The following is a 21,075-nucleotide window of genomic DNA, read 5'->3' on the forward strand; positions in this document are numbered from 1 at the left end:
ACTGTGTGTTCTATCCTCTCCCCCTTCTCTGTTTCTTTCCCCAATACTCCACCTTCCATACACTCTTCCTTCCTCTCTCTTGCCTCTTCCTAAATGACCATTTAGGTCGCCCCAAACGATCATCCTCTCATTCCCAGGTATTGCCATGACCACTTGATCCATTTCCATCCAAAACTGTCCTTTTCTTCTTCCCCGCATTCTACTTGTGGGGCATACGCACATACTATCGTGGTCAAGTGTCCACCCACTTCCAGCTTGATGCTCATAATCCTATCACTCCTTCTGTTAACCTCACACACTCCATCTTTTAACTCCTTATCAACTACAATACCTACTCCATTTCTTCCTCCCTCATCCGCTCCTAGGCGCCTCCATAGCCAGGTGGAAAGAGCAGCAGTGCGTAGCACACGCTTCTTGATTAGACCGGGGTTCAAGCCCATCACCACCAAATACGGAGGATGAGGAAAGGTCATGGAATGACCACCACATATCCCTGGAGCAATATGGCCTTAGTTGCTAATGCTCCTAAAAACCAAATAACAAACAAACATCATCCACTCCTCTAAAGAACAACTTATACCCTTCACCGAGCTCTTTTGCTTTATTTCACCTCCACCTAGTCTCTTGTAGGCATAGGATCTTCACTCTTCTTCTTTGCATCAAATCCACAATCTCTCTGCTCTTTCCATTCATCGTCCCAATGTTCCTATTCTAACACTTTTCAACTCCTCCTTCATCTCTAGCTGAACTAACTTCTTTAACCAGACCCATCCTTTGTTCGGTAGCCCTGACACATCTACTTTCCATCAATCACATTTTGTTTTGGCATAGTTTTTACGACCGGATGCCCTTCCTGACGTCAACCCTCACCATTTATCCGGGCTAGGGATTTAAGCTGCCGATCTGCCAAGCCTTACGCAGCTATATAGAAGTGGTAGCTCTTATACAATGGCGATGTCACAATTTAATAATTTTATGCAATTTATGCCGAATTTCTAATCCCACTGAACAAGCAGGTGGCACTGCTGTAGTTCTTTTATCTCATGAAAATGGCTGACTCGGTAGAATGACTGTGGCCTTGAAAATAACAGTAATAAATAACTCAGCAACACGTATTTTTACATACAATTTGGTATCCTGAAAACTTCTACCACAAAGCTATCAGGTAGCACAACTATTCTGCTAATAATTCCTAGTGACTGATTATAGTTCCTTAAAAATTTAATGACCTTGAAATTTCCTGTTTTCCTATATCCAAGAATAGTAATGATAGCCATTTTAAAAAAAGTTCACATTCAGAAAATCACACCACCTTTCGGTCCCAGATCTTAGCCTATCACTCATCAACACTTATTTTATCTAAAATATAACTTCTTTTTGAGCAACACTTCCTAAAACCTTCTTTATTAACTAATTTTAATAGTGCACTAATTTAGCTAGCATACAGCTGGTGCCACCAGCGCCACTATATACCTTCATTAATGTCATTAATAAATATACAAAACAAAGTGGGCGCAACAACGAACCCTGGGGAACTCCACTAATAACATTTGTCCACAAAGAGCAGTGTCCATTGATTACCACTTTCTGTCGTCTCCCACTCAACCATCCCTTTATCCATTGTAGCAACTTACCCGTAATGCCATACCTCTCCAATTTGTACAGCAGTCTTCCATGTGCAATAGTATCAAAAGCTTTCCTGAAATCTAAGTATATGATATAAAAATTATTTTTGGCATTCAGTTTCTTTGTGACCACATCATAGTATCCAATCAAATTGGTCACACAAGATCTCCCTTTAACAAACCCATGCTGTGTCTTAACTATTACTGCAGTCTTGTCTAGATGATCCTGCAATGCTTCTTTAACCAGTGACTCCATTATTTCCTCGGAACACAAGTTAAACTAACAGGTCTAATTAATTGTATCACCTTTTGTGAACCCCCTTTGTGAATTGGTGATACATACATTTGCACACCTCCAGTCCATGGGAACCTCCCCTGTGTCATAATTATGGCTAAGGGTTTGCTTACTTCCTTTACTGCCTTCTTTAATAACTGGATAGATTTCATCAACCTCAGGTGCCTTATGTTTATCTTAAACAATTTCTCCTCCATTTTGCTCTGTTGTAAAAAAATCATTTAGCTCACTGCCTGAGTTTAATTCACCTTTGGCATTCCCTTGAATAACTCCTCATGTGTGAATGTAGATGCAAAATATTCATTTAGTTTGTTAGCTACCTGAGCAGGATCAACAGTTGAACCATCGATAGCAAGTGGACCAATCTGATTCACCCCTTCTTTCTAGAGTTTACATAAGTGAAAAAATCTCTTTGCTGTTTTTCTTTGCCAAAGATTTCTTGTAATCTGCCTTTGCCTGCCTAACCTCCTTTGTGACTTGGTTACAGACCAGCTTGTATCTGTCATAGGCTTCCGTGTCATCTGTTAATTTATATTTATCCCATGCATTTTTCTTCTCTGCCACATGTCTCATTAATTCATCTGACAAGCATTTAGGCCTAAAACTTGAACAATATTTCTTAGTTGGTATGAAAAGCCTTGTAATTTCCAAGATTGATTCCTTGAATGCTGTCCGTTTTGAATTTGCTGTTGGTAACATCATCAGTTGGTCCCACCATATAAAATTTAAATACTGTCTCAGACCACCATAGTCACCTTTACAAAAGCAAAAACGCTTCCCTTTACTCCTGATGGCAGTTACCTCTTTTAGTAAATTCCACTTCAGCACACTGTGATCACTGCCACCTATTGGTTCCTTTATCTGCAGATTCGTAATGCATGAAGAATCACTACCCATAATCAGATCAAGATTATTACTCCCTCTAGTTGCCTCCAGAACATGCTGCTTTAGAAAACAATCATCCAATAAATCCACAAAAGCCTTGCTAGTGTGTGAGTGACCAACCCACAAATTCCAGTCAATATCTGAGAAATTCAAATCCCCCATTATAAGACACTCTAATTTACTGACCCACTCTATTTTTCTGTACAGTTGTTTATTATACTCTTCAGAGTATAATATTCACACTACACTGACTGGACACTGCACTGGCCAGCCATGTTGACTGGTGGTACATCCTTGGATTTTGTGTTTCTTAACAAATAGCGCAACCCCTCCTCCCTGTAATTCCTGTACACATTGTACTCCCCAAATATCAGTTCTGCATTCCTTATATCTGTGTGTTACACCACATCTCTGATATTCCAACGATATCTGCCTTTGTTTTGACCAACACCTCAAATTCATTAAATTTATTTACCAAACTCCTAGCATTGGTATACATGCACCTGTTCCTATTCTTAGCTATCCTAACAGAGCTCATGTATTTACTTGTTCTGCAATGACTTCCAGCAGTGTCTGGAATCCCCTGCACCTTGTTTTCCAGGCTTCTGCTCATTTCAATAGAAGCAGTGCAAGAATCACTTTCACCTGTGCCAGTGGCTACTGTTAATCTATTAGTCCGTGTATCCCTCCAAGCTAGCAGTTTTCCGACCCACTTAACTCTGCCTCAATAGCATCAGCAAATATTCTTGCAATATTAAGTTATATCAGTGTGTTTGTGTTTGAATAGTCTAAGTGGTTCAGAGACATAGAGACAAAGCATCAGAGCACGTAGTGGACTTCAAAATCATCAAGGCCCAAAAAGTTTTTTGTTTACAGAAGTCCAGGATTAAGAAGATGATGATCATGTTTTTCAAGAAACAGGGTATGATTCACAAGGAATTTGTACCTGAAGGGGTGAGAGTCAGTGCCATGTTCAATATGCAGGTGCTTCAAAGGCTACTGAAGCACATTTTTTGGGTATGGCTGCAATTTCAAGAGAAGGGCATGACTATGCCTCACCCATTTTGCACTTCATGTGAAGACATTCCTGACAAAACATGGCATTGTACAGATAATCACCCACCCTACTCTTCCAATCTAGCACCAGTAGACTTTTTTTCTTGCCCAAGGTGAAAACTTGTAACCACTGAACTGAACATCATCTCTTTGGATGCCTTTGTTGGCTCTTTTTAGAAACTTTTAGAATAGTGTGAAAAATGCTTTCAGTCAGGTGGTGATTATTTTGAATAAAAATAAAAAACTTTTTTGAGCTCCTTCATTTTTATTGCACCAGTCTGGGAACTTTATTGCCACACCTACATTAGTAACTTGCTTTAAGCTATTAAACAATGCATAGATTTGTAATTACAGTTTAAGGAGATAATCCAATTAATCCATCACAGTGTTAGGGTAACTAAGAGTAGTAACAGGTGCATGTATACTTGCATGTACACCAATGCTAGGAGTATATAAATTCGATGAGCTTGAAGTGCTAGTCAAGACATCAAAGGCAGATATTGTTGGGATATCAGAGATATGGTTTCACACAGACATAAGCAGTGCAGAACTGAAATTTGGGGAGTACAATGTGTACAGAAAGGATAGACAGGACAGGAAGGGAGGAGGGGTTATGCTGTTAGTTAAGAAACACATAAAATCTACGGAAGTGCATCCAACTGATGTGGGTGGACAGTGCAATTTTGAGTCTGTTTGGTGTGACATAAGCACTGGGAAAGGAAAAATGAGAGTAGGTGTGTGTTATAGGCCTAATGAATCTGATGAGTATAATGAGCAATTGTGCAGAGAAATAGTGTGCCAGTAAATTAGAGTAAATTAGAGTGTCTTATAATGGTGGATTTTAATTTCCCGGATATTGACTGGAATTTGTTGGTTGGTCACTCACACACTAGCAAGGCTTTTGGGGATTATTGGATGATTGTTTTCTACAGAAGCATGTTCGGGAAGCAACTAGAGAGAGTAATACTCTTGATCTGATTATCAGTAGTGATTCTTCATGCATCAAAAATCTGCAGATAAAGGAACCACTAGACGGCAGTGACCACAGTGTGCTGAAGGGGGATTTACTCAAAGAGGTAACTACCATCAAGGGTAAAGGGAAGGGTTTTTGTTTTCGTAAAGTTGACTACGGTGGTCTGAGACAGTATTTAAATTCTATACGGTGGAACCAACTGATGATGTTACAAACAGCAAATTTAAAGTGGGAAGCATTCAAAGAATTAATCTTGGAAGCTACTAGGCTTTTCATACCAGCAAAGAAATATTGTTCAAGATTTAGGTCTAAATGGATGTCAGATGAACTAATTAGGCATGTGACAGAGAAGAAAAATGCATGGGATACATATAAATTAACATGTGACACAGAAGCTTATGATAGATATAAGCTGGTCTGTAACAAAGTTATAAAAGAGGTTAGGCAGATGAAGGCAGATTATGAGAAATCTTTGGCAAAGGATGCAAAGAAAAACAGCAAAGAGTTCTTTACTTATGTAAACCCTAGAAGGAAGGGGATGAATCAGATTGGTCCACTTAATATTGATGGTTCAACTTTTGATGATCCTGCTCAGGTAGCTAACAAACTAAATGAATATTTTGCATCAACATTCACCCATGAGGAGTTATTCAGGGAGGGGAATGCCAAATGTGTATTCAACTCTGGCAACAAGCTAGATAATCTTTTAATAACTGAGAGTAAAGTGGAGGAGAAATTGTTGAAGATAAACACAAGAAAGGCACCTGGGGTGAATGGGATCTATCCAGTTATATTAAAGGAGGTGGCAAAGGAAGTAAGCAAACCTTTAGCCATAATTATGAGAGCTTCCCTGGACTCAGGGGAGGTACCCATAGACTGGAGATGTGCAAATGTGACCCCAATCCACAAAGGAGGATCAAAGGGAGACACAGGTAATTACAGACCTGTTAGTATAACTTCTGTTCCAGGGAAATTAATGGAAGCACTGGTTAAAGAAGCATTGTAGGATTATCTAGACAAGACGGTCTTAGTCAGACAGGACTTTCCCCCCTTAAAAAACCCATGCTGTGTCCAAGCTATAACTGTAGTCTTGTCTAGATGATCCTGCATTGGAGGCAAATTGCTACTATGGATAAAGGGGTGGTTGAATGGGAGAAGACAGAGTGGTAAGCAATGGACACTGCTCTTTGTAGTCTAATGTTATTAGTGGAGTCCCTCAGGGTTCAGTGTTGGGTCCATTGTTGTTTTCTGATACTGGTGATGTATATCAGGCTTAATGTCCAAGTTTGCAGACGATACGAAGGTTGGCAGGGTTGTTAATGACACTAATGACAGTAGACTGCTGCAACAGGATCTAGAAAAGTTGAGCAGATGGGCTGAGAGGTGACAAATGAAGTTTAACATTGACAAATGTAAAGTACTGCATATGAGAAGCAGTAATCCCAGAGTAATGTATCAACTCTGTGGTACCACACTGACAGAGGAAGAGAATGAAAAGGACCTGGGGGTAATTGTGCAGGCAGATATGAAGTTTTCTGAGCAGTGCAGACGGTCTGCAAGGGTAGCTCATGGTGTCTTGTCAGTGATATACAGGAATTTTTCTAGCAGTGATAAGGTGGTGATTATCCCCTTGTATAAGGCAATGGCCAGTCCACACCTTGAGTACTGTATACACGTCTGGAGGCCTCATTTTAAGAAGGATGGAGAACTCTTGAAAAGAGTACAGAGAAGGGCAACAAGATTAGTGAATGTAACAAACGGTTGCTCTTACGAAGAAAGGCTTAAGTTTTACAAATTACAGTGTCTGGAGACTAGGTACCGGCAAGGTGATCTGATTGAGGTGTATAAAGCCTTGAATGGTTTGAGTATGCTCAATGCTGATGGGATTCTTCCTCTTGCTCAGAATAATTGCAAATAAGAGGTTTTTTTTTTTTTTTTTTTCAGCTGATGCTATATAAGCTTGCTTTCTTGCATCATGTGCCTTTGCTAATGCTGCTAACAGGCAATTCCTTTAATTTTAAATTAAAGGCATTGCCTGTGATTGCAGACTGTTTCCACTGTAATTCTAATTATTCCTTGTATGCAAATCGGTTAGCATAACACTGGTATGAAAATGCTTGTGGTATTTGAAGGAGGGGTGTGATTTGACATGATTTATAGTGTAAGATTCTTCATAGTATCTGATAAATAAACTAATCAAAAAGAAAACTAAATAAACTAAAATTGGAAAACACAACTGTACAATAAATATGTTAGGCTTATTTATTGTACACTCTACAGTAAAACAGCTTTGTTATAGTTTGTCACATTAAAATATTGAGCTACATTTTACCTTTTTTATTATCTCTTTTCAGAAAAGAAGAAGAAATTTGCTGAAGTTTTTGAACCGTGGATTCCAATTCGATAGCTGTAGCATGGTTCATTAATAGACTTTTGTAGATAAGGGGGGAAAAAACCAACCCAACCAAAATGAACAGTAAAGGGCTTCTACACTTTTTTACTTGTGTCTGCAGCCACTTAACTCTGGAAAAATAGTAATGTACTATTAAAAGAATTAAAATAAATAGATGAAATTTATCCTTATTGTTATGTGTATGTTTTTTTTTTTTGTCAGTGATTCAAAACAAAGCAGCACCTGCTCTTTTTGGAAGGCCATAATTTACTTTATTTAATTGTTATTATCATACATATCTATCCCCATAAATACAGAATGGTATAAGTTTATTTTCCATACTGAAGAATTTAAAGCTCATTCGAAGTTGTGGAAATTTTATTTTTAGATTTGAATGGTAAAATATGGTAACTCTACTCTAAATGTTTGTGAAATGACCAAGGCAGTAAGTGAACAAAATAGTTTTTTTTTTCCTCTGTAAAAAGTTGGTTAATGAATGAATGTTATAACAGGGCAAAATTTTTTTTTTTTAACATGCCTTTGGCAAACTGACAATTGTTCTTTCAATATGATTGATTTCCTCTAGAAGGTATCCTCCCATTTTCTTCTTAGATTGTTTTTAGTTTTGGTAGAATATTGAATGAACGTTGGGTCATTCTGAAGTATCCATAGAATTTTTATTCATTATTGATTTGCATTATTTTTCATAGAGGACTCATAATTCCAACAAGTGAATGGTTTAAGAACATTAAGCAGTTTGAAATTATTTGCCAAATTCCACAAATCCAGTTTTTCAAATTCTAACCATGCCATATTATGAAAAGCAAATTTCCAAGTATTCATAACAAGGTAATTTCAGTGCATATTCAAATAAGGACATTTATTTGAATTAGATATAACAATCACAACTAGGAGCAATGAAAAAGCCCACTGTAAAAAGAGAAACAAGCTATGGGTCCAGTCTTGTTTAGCAAACAGGATATTAAAATATAGTCAAAATGGAATGACTACAGTACTACAAAGAGGTGAACCTATTATTCATATAGAATGTCAGTTACCAGTATTGTATTATTTTAAAAATAGGTCATTTTATTTAAAATGCTTTTGGTGTTAAGTTGTAGCAATGCTTCAGTTGCACAAAGCAAAGTTAATTTTTCAGAGGATGTCACATGAGGAGGCTATAACAGCACAATGTGCAGGAATGGCTTACCTTATACAGGTCTGTAACATCTTGGTGAAAATAAGCATGTTCTCCCTCTCCCACACAACCTCTGCCTCACACACAAACCCTGTAGTTTCGTGTTGTTTTGTAAGAAAAACCTGCTTGATTTGGTTCTTTTCATTTGGATTTTAGATATGAGATATACAAAGGCATTACTCATTCTGCTTCAGTTTATCAAAAAGTTGATTATCAAGTTATTTATTTTCTGTTCATATAAATTACAGTATATTATTAATAGTTTGGATAGTGAATGCAAAAGAGAAATTTAAATATTGATATATATATATATATATATATATATAACAGAAGCTTAAGAATAAAAACACTGTTCAAAAAACTTTATGGCAAGAACTAATAATACACTTCAGAAGATTAATCAGGCCTAATTAGCATTAAATTTTATTTGAATTCTAACATACGTGTTATATCTGCCGAGCTAAGCAGTGAATTGACAAGATATTTGGGGATATTTAATGTGCTCTTTATATCTATGGCATTGCTATCACTAATTTAGAATTCAGCAGATCTCTTAGTCTGCAATTCATGGCCATCTTCTATTTCCTCACCTTCTATACCTGCTGTGTTCAGCTTCGGTAAACTGCGTACAGCTGCTGTCTTCTTGATAGGGCCCTTCTTAGGATCAATCACTCTTTGATCAGGCAAGATGTTTCTAATCAAAAGGAAAGTGAATATAGTAGTAATATTTTATATTAGACATGAAATTGTATTAAGACATTATGAGCCATAAGTTTTAACACTATGAGTAGGTTAAATCAACCCATTCCTTCCAAAATTAATTCTTTCTAGTAATTCATGGACAGAGCATGTCCAAGGAGTTCCAAATTCAAATCACTTTCTCGAATGTTAAAAACTCATATCAATAAAAACATTTATAGATCTCTGATATATTTTTCATCATAGCAGGTTTGCTACTCATTTGACAAGGGCTACATTCAAATTCTGTGTCTGTCAAAGGCATTTCCTAATAAAGCTATTTCATTTAGACTGCAGTCATCAAGTCTCAGGCCAATGTGCAGCATGTTTTTTATTAATAAGATTGTTAGATTTTCATCCTATAAATTTACAAACTAGCCTAATATAGTGACTGCATAAATGGGCAAAGGTTGTAACAATTAGAAAGCCAAAGCTAACTTTTGCTAGAGAATGGGTAGAGTGTTTATAGCTTATTCTTCAAAGTGGTAAATCTATTGCAGATGCAAAACTGATTCACAGATACTGATGAATTGGGTAGTGTGAAATCAAAACCAAATCTAGAAATGTTTGTGAAATTTTGCTGGTGAAAGAATATATATAAATCCTGCCATACTTGGAACTACAATTCCATCCTAAGACCATAGGACAAAAGGTATTATATCTTTGTTTCAGACTAGTTGTTTTGCCACTGAGGCAGACCTGTAAAATCAGGTTGTAACTATGACCTTCCAAATTCTTTTAATAATCATAAATTCAGTTTGTGTCACTTAAATTAAAAATTACAGTTGATCTAAACTTCTTTGAGCAGTTAAAAATAAATTTGACGAATTTGAAGTGCTGGTCAAGACTTGCAGAAAATGTTGGGATTTCAGGGAATGCAGAATTTGAATATGAGGATTACAAAGTGTACAGAAAGGACAGACAGGATAGGAGTGGAGGAGTTATGCTCCTAGTTAAAAAGCACATAAAATCTAAGGCAGTGTATCCAGTTGTCATGGGTGGCCAATTCAGAAAGCAAAAATGAGAGTAGGAAGCTATTATAGGCCTGATGAGTACAACGAACAGCTGTACAGAGAAATAGAATGGATCAGTAAATCAAAATGTCTTATAATGGGGGATTTTAACTTTCCAGATGTTGACTATTATTTGTGGGTTGGTCACTCACATACTAAACTTTTGTAGATTTACTGGATGACTGTTTTCTACAGCAGCATGTTAGGGAAGCAACAAGAGGAAACATTCTTGATCTGGTTATCAGCAGTAATTCTACATGCATTAAGAATATGCAGATAAAAGAACCACCCTGTGGCAGTGATCAACAGTGTATTGATTTGGGATGTAACTACCATCAGGGGTAAAGGGAAAGGTTTGCTTTCGGAAAGGTGACTACAGTGATCTCAGACAGTTTTTTTAAATTCTATACAGCAAATTCTAAATGGAAAGTGTTCAGGAAAGAAATCATAGACGCTACTAGGCTTTTCATACCAACTATGAAATACTCTTCAAGCTACAGGCCAAATGGATGTCAGGTGAACTGATGAAACTCGGCAGAGAAAGAAAAGTGCATTGGATGCATATAAATCTATTATTAATTGTTGGGCCCACTGTCGTTTTCTGTATTTATCAATGATAGTGATGAAGGCATATCAGGCTTAATGTTAAAGTTTGCAGATGATACAAAGGTTGGCAGGTTGGTGAATGACAGTATGCCACTATAATGGGATCTAGAAAAGTCTGGTAGATGGGCTGAGAAATGGCAATTGAAGTTTAACATTGATAAATGCAAAGTGCTGCATATGGGTACAGTAATCCAAGAGTAACATACCAACTGTGTATTACTACACTGGAAAATGAAAACGACCTTCAGATAACTGTGCAGTCGGATATGAAGTTCTCTGAACAATTCAGACATGCTGCCAGGGTAGCTCATGGGTTTTGTCAATGATATACAGGAATTTTGCTAGTAGGGGTAATGAGGTGATTATCTCATTGTATAAGGCAGTGATCAGGCCACATGTTGCTTACTGCATATAGGTCTGGAGGCCTCATTTTAGGAAGGATGTGGAGCTGCTGGAATGAGTATACAGAGTAGAGCAATGAGCAAGTGATCTCATTGAGGTGTTTAAGGCTTTGAATGGATTGAGCAAGCTCGGTGCTGATGGGATTCTTCCTCTTCCTCAGACCACATGCAAGAGAGGGCACAAATTCAAATTGAGGAAAGACAGTTGCAGAATAGTTGTGCCAACGGGTGGTTGATTGTTGGAACAAACTTCCATCTGTTGTTGTGGAAGTTGATAGTATAAATTTAAGGAAGAACTAGACAAACTATTGGAGGGAATGAATAGGTGAAATGGAAGGTGTCGTGCTTTTTTTTTTTTTTTTTTTCTTCTTTTCCTGCTGCTGTATAAGGTTGCTTTCTTGCATCATTTGCCACTGCTAATGCGAACCACTGGCTGAGAGATGCTAAGATACTCAGATGTATCTTGTGGCGATACCTGAAGTCTGAGGTATCTGCTTACTCTACATGTAAATACCACAATGGAGACTGTTCAGCTATTAATGAACAACTCTCTTACACTGTGGCATTTAGTTGTAGTTTGTCAGACACCCCTACCATACTGAGAGTATCTTTTCAAAGAAACTTCCATTCAGATCACTGAATGTATTTAGAATATAGAAATAGTGGCTGTTTTCTGAATGAATTATGCAATCATTATTGTTTGGTCTGTACATTCAGATGGAATTAGTATTGACTGAAGTGATTGAATAGAGACTAAACTTGAATTTATCAATTTTTAAAATTACAACAAGGGTGGGCCAAAAAAAAGTAATGCCTCTTATTGCATAACTTTTGAAGATAGAGATAAATTAAGAAAGAGAGAATACTTCTAGATAAAGAAGTTAGGTAACATAGTACATCAAATTTTAGGCATGTTCAATTTTATGTGATTAATTGAACCAAAAAGTAAATATAGTTTTCTAAGTTCTTATTGCTAATTACTGAGATTATAATTTTTATAGAACATTTAATAAAACTGTACAGTTTCATTGTCTTTAAACTTAGCCATTCAGTTTAATTACAATTGTATATTATTACTCTTCTTTCATACTCTTATAACATATTACATTGTTATATAAGACTGAGTCTTACGTACCAATACATGTGAAGCATGCATGGACTGTCTAAAGCTAACAATACTACATTGCATTAAAACAAAGCATAACCTATGAATTTCTTATTTCTTTTTTGCCTTCAAAAAAAAAAAAAAAATGGCTAGATTTCTATTTGTCTGATTTTAATGAAATTTGGGATTGCTCAAATCTTTCTATCCACTGGGAGTTGAGTTGTTATATGTGGACAGACAAATGGATAGGCATATATATTTATTGTCTTCACTGTGTGTGTGTGTGAAGACATACCTAAAAAGTTGTCTTTAATCTGATATATCACTGTTCTACATACATGCCACTTAACTCAATACATTTCATCCTGTGCAGGACAATTTTTTGTATGCTGTTTGAATAAAATTTATTTTGGTTGCAACGCCAACCATGTCTTCACAGTTGCTTTAACTTCTTCATTGGGGTCATATCTATTTCCTCAAAGATGTTCTGAGAACATCTTTGAGGCAACAGAAGCTTTGGGAACAAAAAAAAAAAAAAAAAAATGTCATTGAGCGAAATCTGAACTATAAGAAGAGTGCAAAAATATTTCAAATCACAGACACAGGTGAGACTGCACATTGTCATGTTGAAACAACATTGCTTCACTGACAGGCTTTACTCATTTGATTATTTTTCTGAGCTTGTTCAGTGTCTCAATATATTGGATCGAAATGACTGTGGCCCTTTTTCCAAAAATTCAGTGTGGATAACACCTAAAGAGAAAGAAGTCAACATCACTGAGCTTGGACTTTCAATTTTTTCATACATAGATGTTCTATAGCAAAATTGAACTGTCTGTTGTGCCCAGATTGTAGGTGAATCCAAAATTAATCTCCAGTCACAATGATGTTCAAAAAGTCATCCTACAGGACTAACGTCTTTGTAAACAGAAAAACTCCAATAATTGTTTGAACATTGCAACTGTAAATGAACAACCACACAGAAATGTTATTATGCACATAATACCAAAAACTGTTAGCTATATGGAGAACTTATTTGTGACTTGTTGTGCCACCTATGCTGAGTTCTGAATTAAGAGGTAATACTTTTCAGCTCATCTCATATTATTAGTGAGCTAGAGTTATGAGAGATTACAGTTGCTGAGAGAATTATTTGTGGCCCCGAGTGCCAAACGATTTTCCTAAGTGATATATAGTGATCTTTCTCAGTGATTTCATTCTGCTTTCTTTCCAGTGCTTTTCTCATTTCTTTGTAAGTGGTTCTGTACTTAACAGATCCTAAGTAAGAACCCAGAAAGGAAAATCACCCTTCTTTTCCTAGTATATTTATTAATTTTTGCACTAACAAAACTAACTTCTCCAGCCGCTTGGCCACTAGGTGGCACCATTTCTGCCTCCACGTGGCGAGGCCAGAAACCAGGAGGAAAAAGCTCTCACTCCCAGGGCTAAAAGGAGCAACAGTGGACTGTGATGCATGTCCACCAATAGAGCCAACAGGCTCTCAACATACTGAGACCAGCAGAATGGAAGATGATATCAATCTTCCAAAGAGAATTAAAAAGGACTAACAAATCAGAATTACCAGCTTTTCTATTTATACATTCCTTATTGACTCAGCCACTAAGCAGACTTTCTCCCTTTGTCATCCAGAGATGTCTCGAGAATGCAGCAGGTACACCGAAAATAGTGAAAAGGCTCCAAATCAGGAGATCTTTTAATTGAGACCACTCAAGCAAGGCATTCAGAATTATTACTAAAAATGTCATCTATAAGCGGAATCTCAATCAAAGTCTCACCGCATAACACCTTGAACTCCTCAAAAGGAGTAATAAGTGAGTGGGGTTTATTGAACATGACCAAAGAGGAGATAGTCATGGAATTACTAGAACTGAAAGTAACTCAAACAAGAATTATGACATGGAAGGATGACAAACTTGTTCCTACACGTAATATTATATTGACCTTTAGTACACCAAATTTGCCGACCACAGTTAAAGCAGGCTACCTAAACTGCCGTATTCGACCATACATCCCAAACCCTTTAAGATGTTTCAAGTGCCAAAAGTTTGGTCACTCCCAGACAACATGTAGAGGCAAAACTACTTGTCCTAACTGCGGGTCAAAAAACCATTCACAAACAGAGTGTACTTCAAAAGCTCCGGAATGTCCGAAATTGCAACAATGACCATCCAGCATATTCAAAATCGTGCGATCTATGGAAAATTGAAAAAAAGAATAGAAAAGTATAAGATTGAGAATAAGATCACATATCAAGAAGCAAGAAAGAAAATAAAATCAACTATCCCAAAAACCATATAAGCTTCTGTTACACAAAAGTGCCAAGCTGTTTCAACCCAAACTGTGGTATCAATTACGCCCAATACATCCATTGCAGAATGGGCATGATCTGTGCTACCAACACCTCAACCTACCACCAAACCTGTTCTAGTTGATGAAATAAGCAATATCCCTATCACAGTTCCACCTAAAATCAAATCATGTGATAAAATGTCAAATAAATCACAAAGGCAACAAGCCACTGAATTACAAAAGACAAACTCAAATAGAATGGACCCTGAAACAGTCCTTGATCTTCATGCAGAAGATGATATGGAGACTGGATTTTCATCAGGTCAAAATGATGACGTAGAAGAGAGTACATATCCCGAATGTCCCAATTTTCCTAGAAAAGATAAAACAAAATATGACCGTCAAAAGCAAACCACTCACAAGAAACAGACATTCGCCTTCGCTCCTCAAACCCTGATAATGCAGAACATTGTTCAATGGAATTGTAGAGGTTTATGCAGCAATACCGATGACATCTATGATTTAATCTCCTGATATGGTCCTATAGCCATTTGCATACAAGAGACTACCTCCACAAGTAACTCCATCAATCAGAAATTTTACATTTTACAGAAAAGATATAGAAACTTCATTATCCGCACATGGAGGCATCGCGATTCTAGTTGACTGTAAAATACCTTCTAGAAACATTCCACTTCAGATCCACTTAAAAGCTGTTGCTGTATGTGTATCAGTTGGACAAATTCTAACTCCAGTATCTCTGTACCTTCCACCTAACAAGATGTGCACATTTAAAGAACTAGAAGACCTCATAAGACAAATACCACCTTGATGACTTCAATGCGCATCATCTATTGTGGGGATCAAACCACATGGACAATAGAGGACACTTGATCGAAACAATACTAGACCAACTGAATTTAACATTACTGAACACTGGTGAAAATACTTATACTCACCTTCCCACTGGATCTATGTCAGCAATTGATTTAACTCTGTTTCCCCATATTATATCCCAGTATAGAATGGACAGTTTTAAACGACCCACACAATAGTTGATCACTTTCCAATCATATGCAGAATCCAAATGCTTCAAACACCATACCCTGATAATCGCTCAAAATGGAAATTCTCCAAAGCAGATTGGGAAAAGTTTTCAACCCGTCTTTCTTTTGATAGCCAATTGATCAGACTACAACCCATTGATGATGTCACAGAGCATATCACCGGGCAAATACTGACCATAGCCTCCAAAGCAATACCTCAAGCTTCCACATGTAAACACAAAAACCTTAAACACTGGTGGAATGAAGCTTGTACCAATGTCAAAAAAGGAAAAAAATCAAGCTTAAAACCTATTCCGGAAGTTCCCAACTACCAACAACCTAATTCAATATAAACAGCTCAAGTCAAAAGCTAGACAAATTAGAAGAAAAGCCAAAAAGGAATCGTGGATACAGTTTGCCTCCACTATTACAAAGGATACTAGCAGTCGTCTCATCTGGAAAAAGATTCTTAATATACTTAGGTCCATTTCTGTTATGACACGGGGAGCTGATAGATAACCTCTATTACATTTGTATCGTGCTATTATCAGATCTCGTTTAGACTATGGTGCTACTGTATACGATTTAGCTGGGAAAAGTGCATTAATCAGACTTAATACCATCCAACACACTGCACTTCGTACTGCTCTGGGCACATTTAGAACATCTCTGTTCAAAGTCTGTATGTAGAGGCACACGAACCTCCACTTCACCTTAGAAGGAAAATGTTGCTTCTAAATTATGCAGCTAAAATTCAAAGCCTTCCAGACCATCCTGGTCGACCGTTGCTTTCCAACCCTGAATGGACAGCATTCTATAACAGTAAACCGACTGAAAATAGACCAACTGGCACTAGACTAAAAGATTTGCTTCACTCCTGGAATATTGATTTTAATAACATACTTCAAGAGAGCGATGTTCATGATCCACCCTGGTCTGTAAATCTCCCTCACTGTGATACCCACTTTCAGCAATGGGGAAAGAAATCCCTGGCAGATGAAAATATCAAACAACTACATAAAGAACATGCCCTCAACAATATACAAAGCTGCCAAATATATACAGATGGCTCAAAAACAGGTTCTGCCACTGGTGCCTTTCCTTCTTTTACAGCCTCCATATCACTACCGGTTGAATGTAGCAGTTATACTGCTCAGTTATATGCAATCAAACTAGCCTTACAGAATATTAACGCTCTCCACAATGCTAGCAGTATAATATACATTGATTCATTGAGTGCAGAGGGCAATCAATTTTCAATATCACAACCAATCAAAAAACAAATCATTTGCTGTTTAAACCATCTATGAAGTAGGAATCATTCAGTGAAATTCTGCTGGATTCTAGGGCATTCTGTATCTTAGGCAATGAGAGAGAGCAGATCAGGCAGCCAAAAAACCAAACAGTACAACACGAGCAAATTACTAAGTATACCACATAAAGATTATTTGAAGCATATAAAAAAAATGTATGTTTCGGTGAACAGAAATAAGGAAGTCACAAAGTAATAACAAATTTCTCCAAATCAGTTTCCAGCTTCAGACAAAATAGACAGGAAGAAGTTGTACTAGCAAGACTAAGAATAGGACATACGTACCTAACTACCATATGTTTCTACTCATGGGGGATGACCCGACTCGATGCACGCATTGTACATTACCGCTTACAGTCAAGCATATACTTTTAGATTGTCCTCACTATTCCCATTTCAGAAGAAGTACTTTCCACTCTCAATCACAATTGCAAGAATCATTATTGCTTACCCACCTGATTGGAAATAGTGCTAACCTAGCTACACTCTATACCTTTCTGAAGCAAATACATATATATGAATTCCTCTGATGCCAAGATGAAACACATTATATTATTTTAAGACATTAATATAGGACCTGGCATATTTTGGCCTTAGCTGGTGTTTAAGCCCTTGTGCCCTTAAACACCAATACCAATACAATTATTTGTAGTACTATCATGTATAATTATAATGTTAACAGATTATAACTGAAAGAATTTAATGAATCCTTAAATGAATTTTCATTTAAGGATGAAACTAATAAGTAGCAGTTCCAGATAGATGCACTTATTAGCTTGAGCCATATGGTGCAAGGAAGCCCAAGATTTTTGGACCACAAAAAAAAAAAAAAAAAAAAAAAAAAAAAAAAACATTTATTTCACTCCTCGTGTTGGTGGCAATCCAGCTATTTTTTTAATTTCCCCAAGCAGGCTAGCCTTAACCACCCATAAAAAAATAATAATAAAGTAGATAAAAAAATGTGCATAAAATCTGTATTACACAAAAAAACCCTGCTTTGTGCATGTTTTTTTTTTCCCAAGAAAAGAAACAGAATTTCTAAAAGTTAAAACCTATTAGCACTTTTAATTTATATATATTTTATTGTAACCTAATCATATGCAGCATTTTATTATTATTATATTAACATTTTCTATATAGGTCATATATTACTAATTCTATCCATATGGAAATTTTTTCTGATCTTTAAGGCTATTCAGTGAAATAATAATGGCTTAGAATATTTTTGAATGATACTTGTGATGCATGCCATTTCCCAGACAGCCATTTCAAGGTTTATTCTTCCATCATCTGTGGATAATTAGGCAACTATCAATAGATAATCCCACTAGAAGTGTTACTGATACGTGACATCCATAGCTTGAAGCTTATTAGCATTGGTTCTTTGAAGTTTGAATAATATATACCTTTTTGTATCTCTTGTATTTTTAAACTGCACCCTCATTAGACTGAAGTCTGTCTGGGTAATGGCACACATTACAAAAAAAAAAAAAAACCACCACTTACCTGATAGAGAAGTACCATTTATTTGGATGAATCACTAGAGTAACTCATGGTGAGTTCCTTTATGTTATGAAATTTAATGCATTTATAGCAAATTTAGTTTACCCTTCAGCTACATATAAATTGTTGCTTCTGCATTCAAGCACATTAATTCCAGCAATTGTACAGTGACTATTCGAAGTGGTCAACCATTGACAAAGTGACCAGGGTGTTTTATACTACACAAATTTCCAAAGAATCATACAACCTTTTTTTTAAATCAAGTAATTTACAACAAATCTAATATATTTTGGGGCATTGTGTGGTTTGTGTATATTGTTACTTGCATACATTCAGATTCATTATTCAACAGGAACAGTGGATTTTTACTTGCATACATTCAGATTAATTATTCAACAGGAAGTGTGGATTTTGCTTGTATAACAGCAGTAATTTTTTAAATTGAAATAATGATTGTTTTATTTTGAGTGTACATAGTTACAGTGATATCGTAAATAAAATGGTCATATATATTAATCCTGTATATAAAACCTTCACGAAAATCCCCACGAAAAGCACCATCATTAAAACATAAAATCAGATATTATATATATATAATATAATTTTGCCTCCTGTTAACTATACTACTATACCACCTTGTGACTAATGCAATGCACACAAAATTAGTATGTAGTAACACTACCAAGGTCTGTCTTTCCAGCATGATACAAGTCTTACTGTTTCTGCCTAATCAATAATATTAATGAGTGGTTTTGTTCAACCCTGATAACATAATGTGGATGGCCATTTCAGTATGCTCAGTTCATTTGTGCATACTGAAATTGAAAATAGATTTTTTTTTTTTCTAAGGTGTGACAAATGAAATGGTGCACCCTCAACAAGAGATTGGTGACCTGCTATGAACCACTGGAAAATTGTTAATTTCCTTAAATATTGGTTTTTATGTCTCCTTATTGAAACAGTCTGTGGCTGATTTCCCAGCCAGAAACCTTATTAAGTCAGCAGTGGACATATTTTCTTCAGAAGCAAAATTAATTAACATTAAGTGACTACAAACCCTCCATTCAATTAATACAAATTATTGGAAACTTACTTACCTTGCTCATGTTTCTATATTTGGGTGTGCTTCAACAGACTGAGTAATGGTGACCCTTTAGAATTAATAACACAGAAAAGCTGAATAACATGCACACAGTACTTTTTTAAGATCATGATTCAGGTCCCAAAAACTAGATGAGTTTAAAATCTATAACAAGGCTAAAGGTATGATAACTTACAAATACTTAAGATGGCGAGGGCACTTGGCAATAGACCCACTATCACTTGATTCAAAGGATTTTAATCGATTACGCATGGCCTCAAGATTAAGCATTGCTTCAGTTATTTCAGTCATGTAAGCTTTACGTGTATCGTTATATTTGTGAAAAGTCTGAAAGATTAAAAATTAAACAAAATTTAGGAAATTAATGCAACTTTCAAAACGTCACTATAATAAAGTAAGTTGTATTAAATGAACTTAAACTTTAAAATGTATGAGAAAGTATTATTACTGACCACTGGCCTGGCATATGCTTAATTTTTACCAAATAGTTACTCTTTAATTGGAAATTGGTTTTGTAGAAATATTTAAATTATAATAGAATTTTTATTGGAACTCTATATCTTTATTTATTTATCAGTGGCGTCTCCGTAGCCAGGTGGGAAGGAGCAGCAGTGCGTAGCACACGCTTCTTGATTAGACCGGGGTTCGAGCCCGTCACCACCAAATACGGAGGATGCGGAAAGGTCAAGGGAATGACCACCGCATATTCCCGGAGCAATATGGCCTTAGTTGCTAATGCTCCAAACAAACAAACAAAGAGTATTTATCAGTGTACGCCTGAACGTTCTCTCATGCAAAAATGTGTCCAGCCATAATGCTATTTTCTTAAATATAAAGAAGTTTCATACTGTATATTGAATCTTTTAAGAAAACACATGTATTAATGTTTGAAATATATATATATCAAAATAGTGAGAAAGGAAAGAAGGAATTAAAAATAAATGGTCAGCTGATAAATAACATACGATATGCTGATGATACTGCTGTATTGCAGAAAATACAGATGACCTTCAAATGCCTTTGGACTGTATTAACAACAAATGTAATGATAGAGTTATTTAGTCAACAAGACCAAATAAGTGACTGAGTAAATCTCCAGTAAGCGAAGTCCAGCTATTATTGAATGGGGCTCCAATAGATAGAGTGACTCATTTTAAATACCTTAATAGTTGACTAAATGCTAAGCTAGATCCAGAAGCTTAAATAAAAGCAAGAATAGAGGTTGCGAGAAATGCCTTTACAAAATACAAAACAATGCTGTGTCACAAAGTTCTAGATCTGTCAATCAGAATGAAATTCGTTAGGTGCTATGTGTGGTCCATACTATTATACGGAGTTGAAACTTGGACGCTGAAAACATCAAGCACGAACAGAACAAAACAGAGGCCTTCGAAATGTGGATCTAAAGATGCATGCTAAAAAATATCTTGGATAGACAGAATCACCAACACTGAAGTCTTGAAAAGAGCAGGAAGAAAACATGAATTGTTGAGCTTAGTTGAAGAGAAGGAAAAC

General features: G+C 36.2%; 2 protein-coding genes across 2 annotated transcripts in view; one reads left to right on the plus strand and one right to left on the minus strand.

Moving 5' to 3' along the window:
- The window catches only part of ND-B14.5B (NADH dehydrogenase (ubiquinone) B14.5 B subunit), a 99,744-nt gene extending 92,364 nt beyond the window's left edge, over nt 1-7,380 (plus strand). Inside the window, exon 3 of the mRNA XM_090390353.1 lies at nt 7,189-7,380. Within this exon, the coding sequence (XP_090246479.1) occupies nt 7,189-7,241 (53 nt within the window). The 3' untranslated portion in view covers nt 7,242-7,380. The remainder of the gene's footprint in view (nt 1-7,188) is intronic.
- A 1,452-nt stretch (nt 7,381-8,832) lies between these two features.
- The window catches only part of LOC150089161 (coiled-coil domain-containing protein 169-like), a 73,007-nt gene continuing 60,764 nt past the window's right edge, over nt 8,833-21,075 (minus strand). Inside the window, exons 6-7 of the mRNA XM_090390354.1 lie at nt 19,736-19,887; nt 8,833-9,118 (exon numbers count right to left, since the gene is read on the minus strand). Coding sequence (XP_090246480.1) covers nt 8,959-9,118; nt 19,736-19,887 — 312 coding nt within the window. The 3' untranslated portion in view covers nt 8,833-8,958. The remainder of the gene's footprint in view (nt 9,119-19,735; nt 19,888-21,075) is intronic.

Source organism: Mastigoproctus giganteus, chromosome 2 (assembly GCF_048544385.1).
Source record: "Mastigoproctus giganteus isolate SK-2022 chromosome 2, ASM4854438v1, whole genome shotgun sequence".
In the NCBI taxonomy this organism is placed as follows: domain Eukaryota; kingdom Metazoa; phylum Arthropoda; class Arachnida; order Uropygi; family Thelyphonidae; genus Mastigoproctus; species Mastigoproctus giganteus.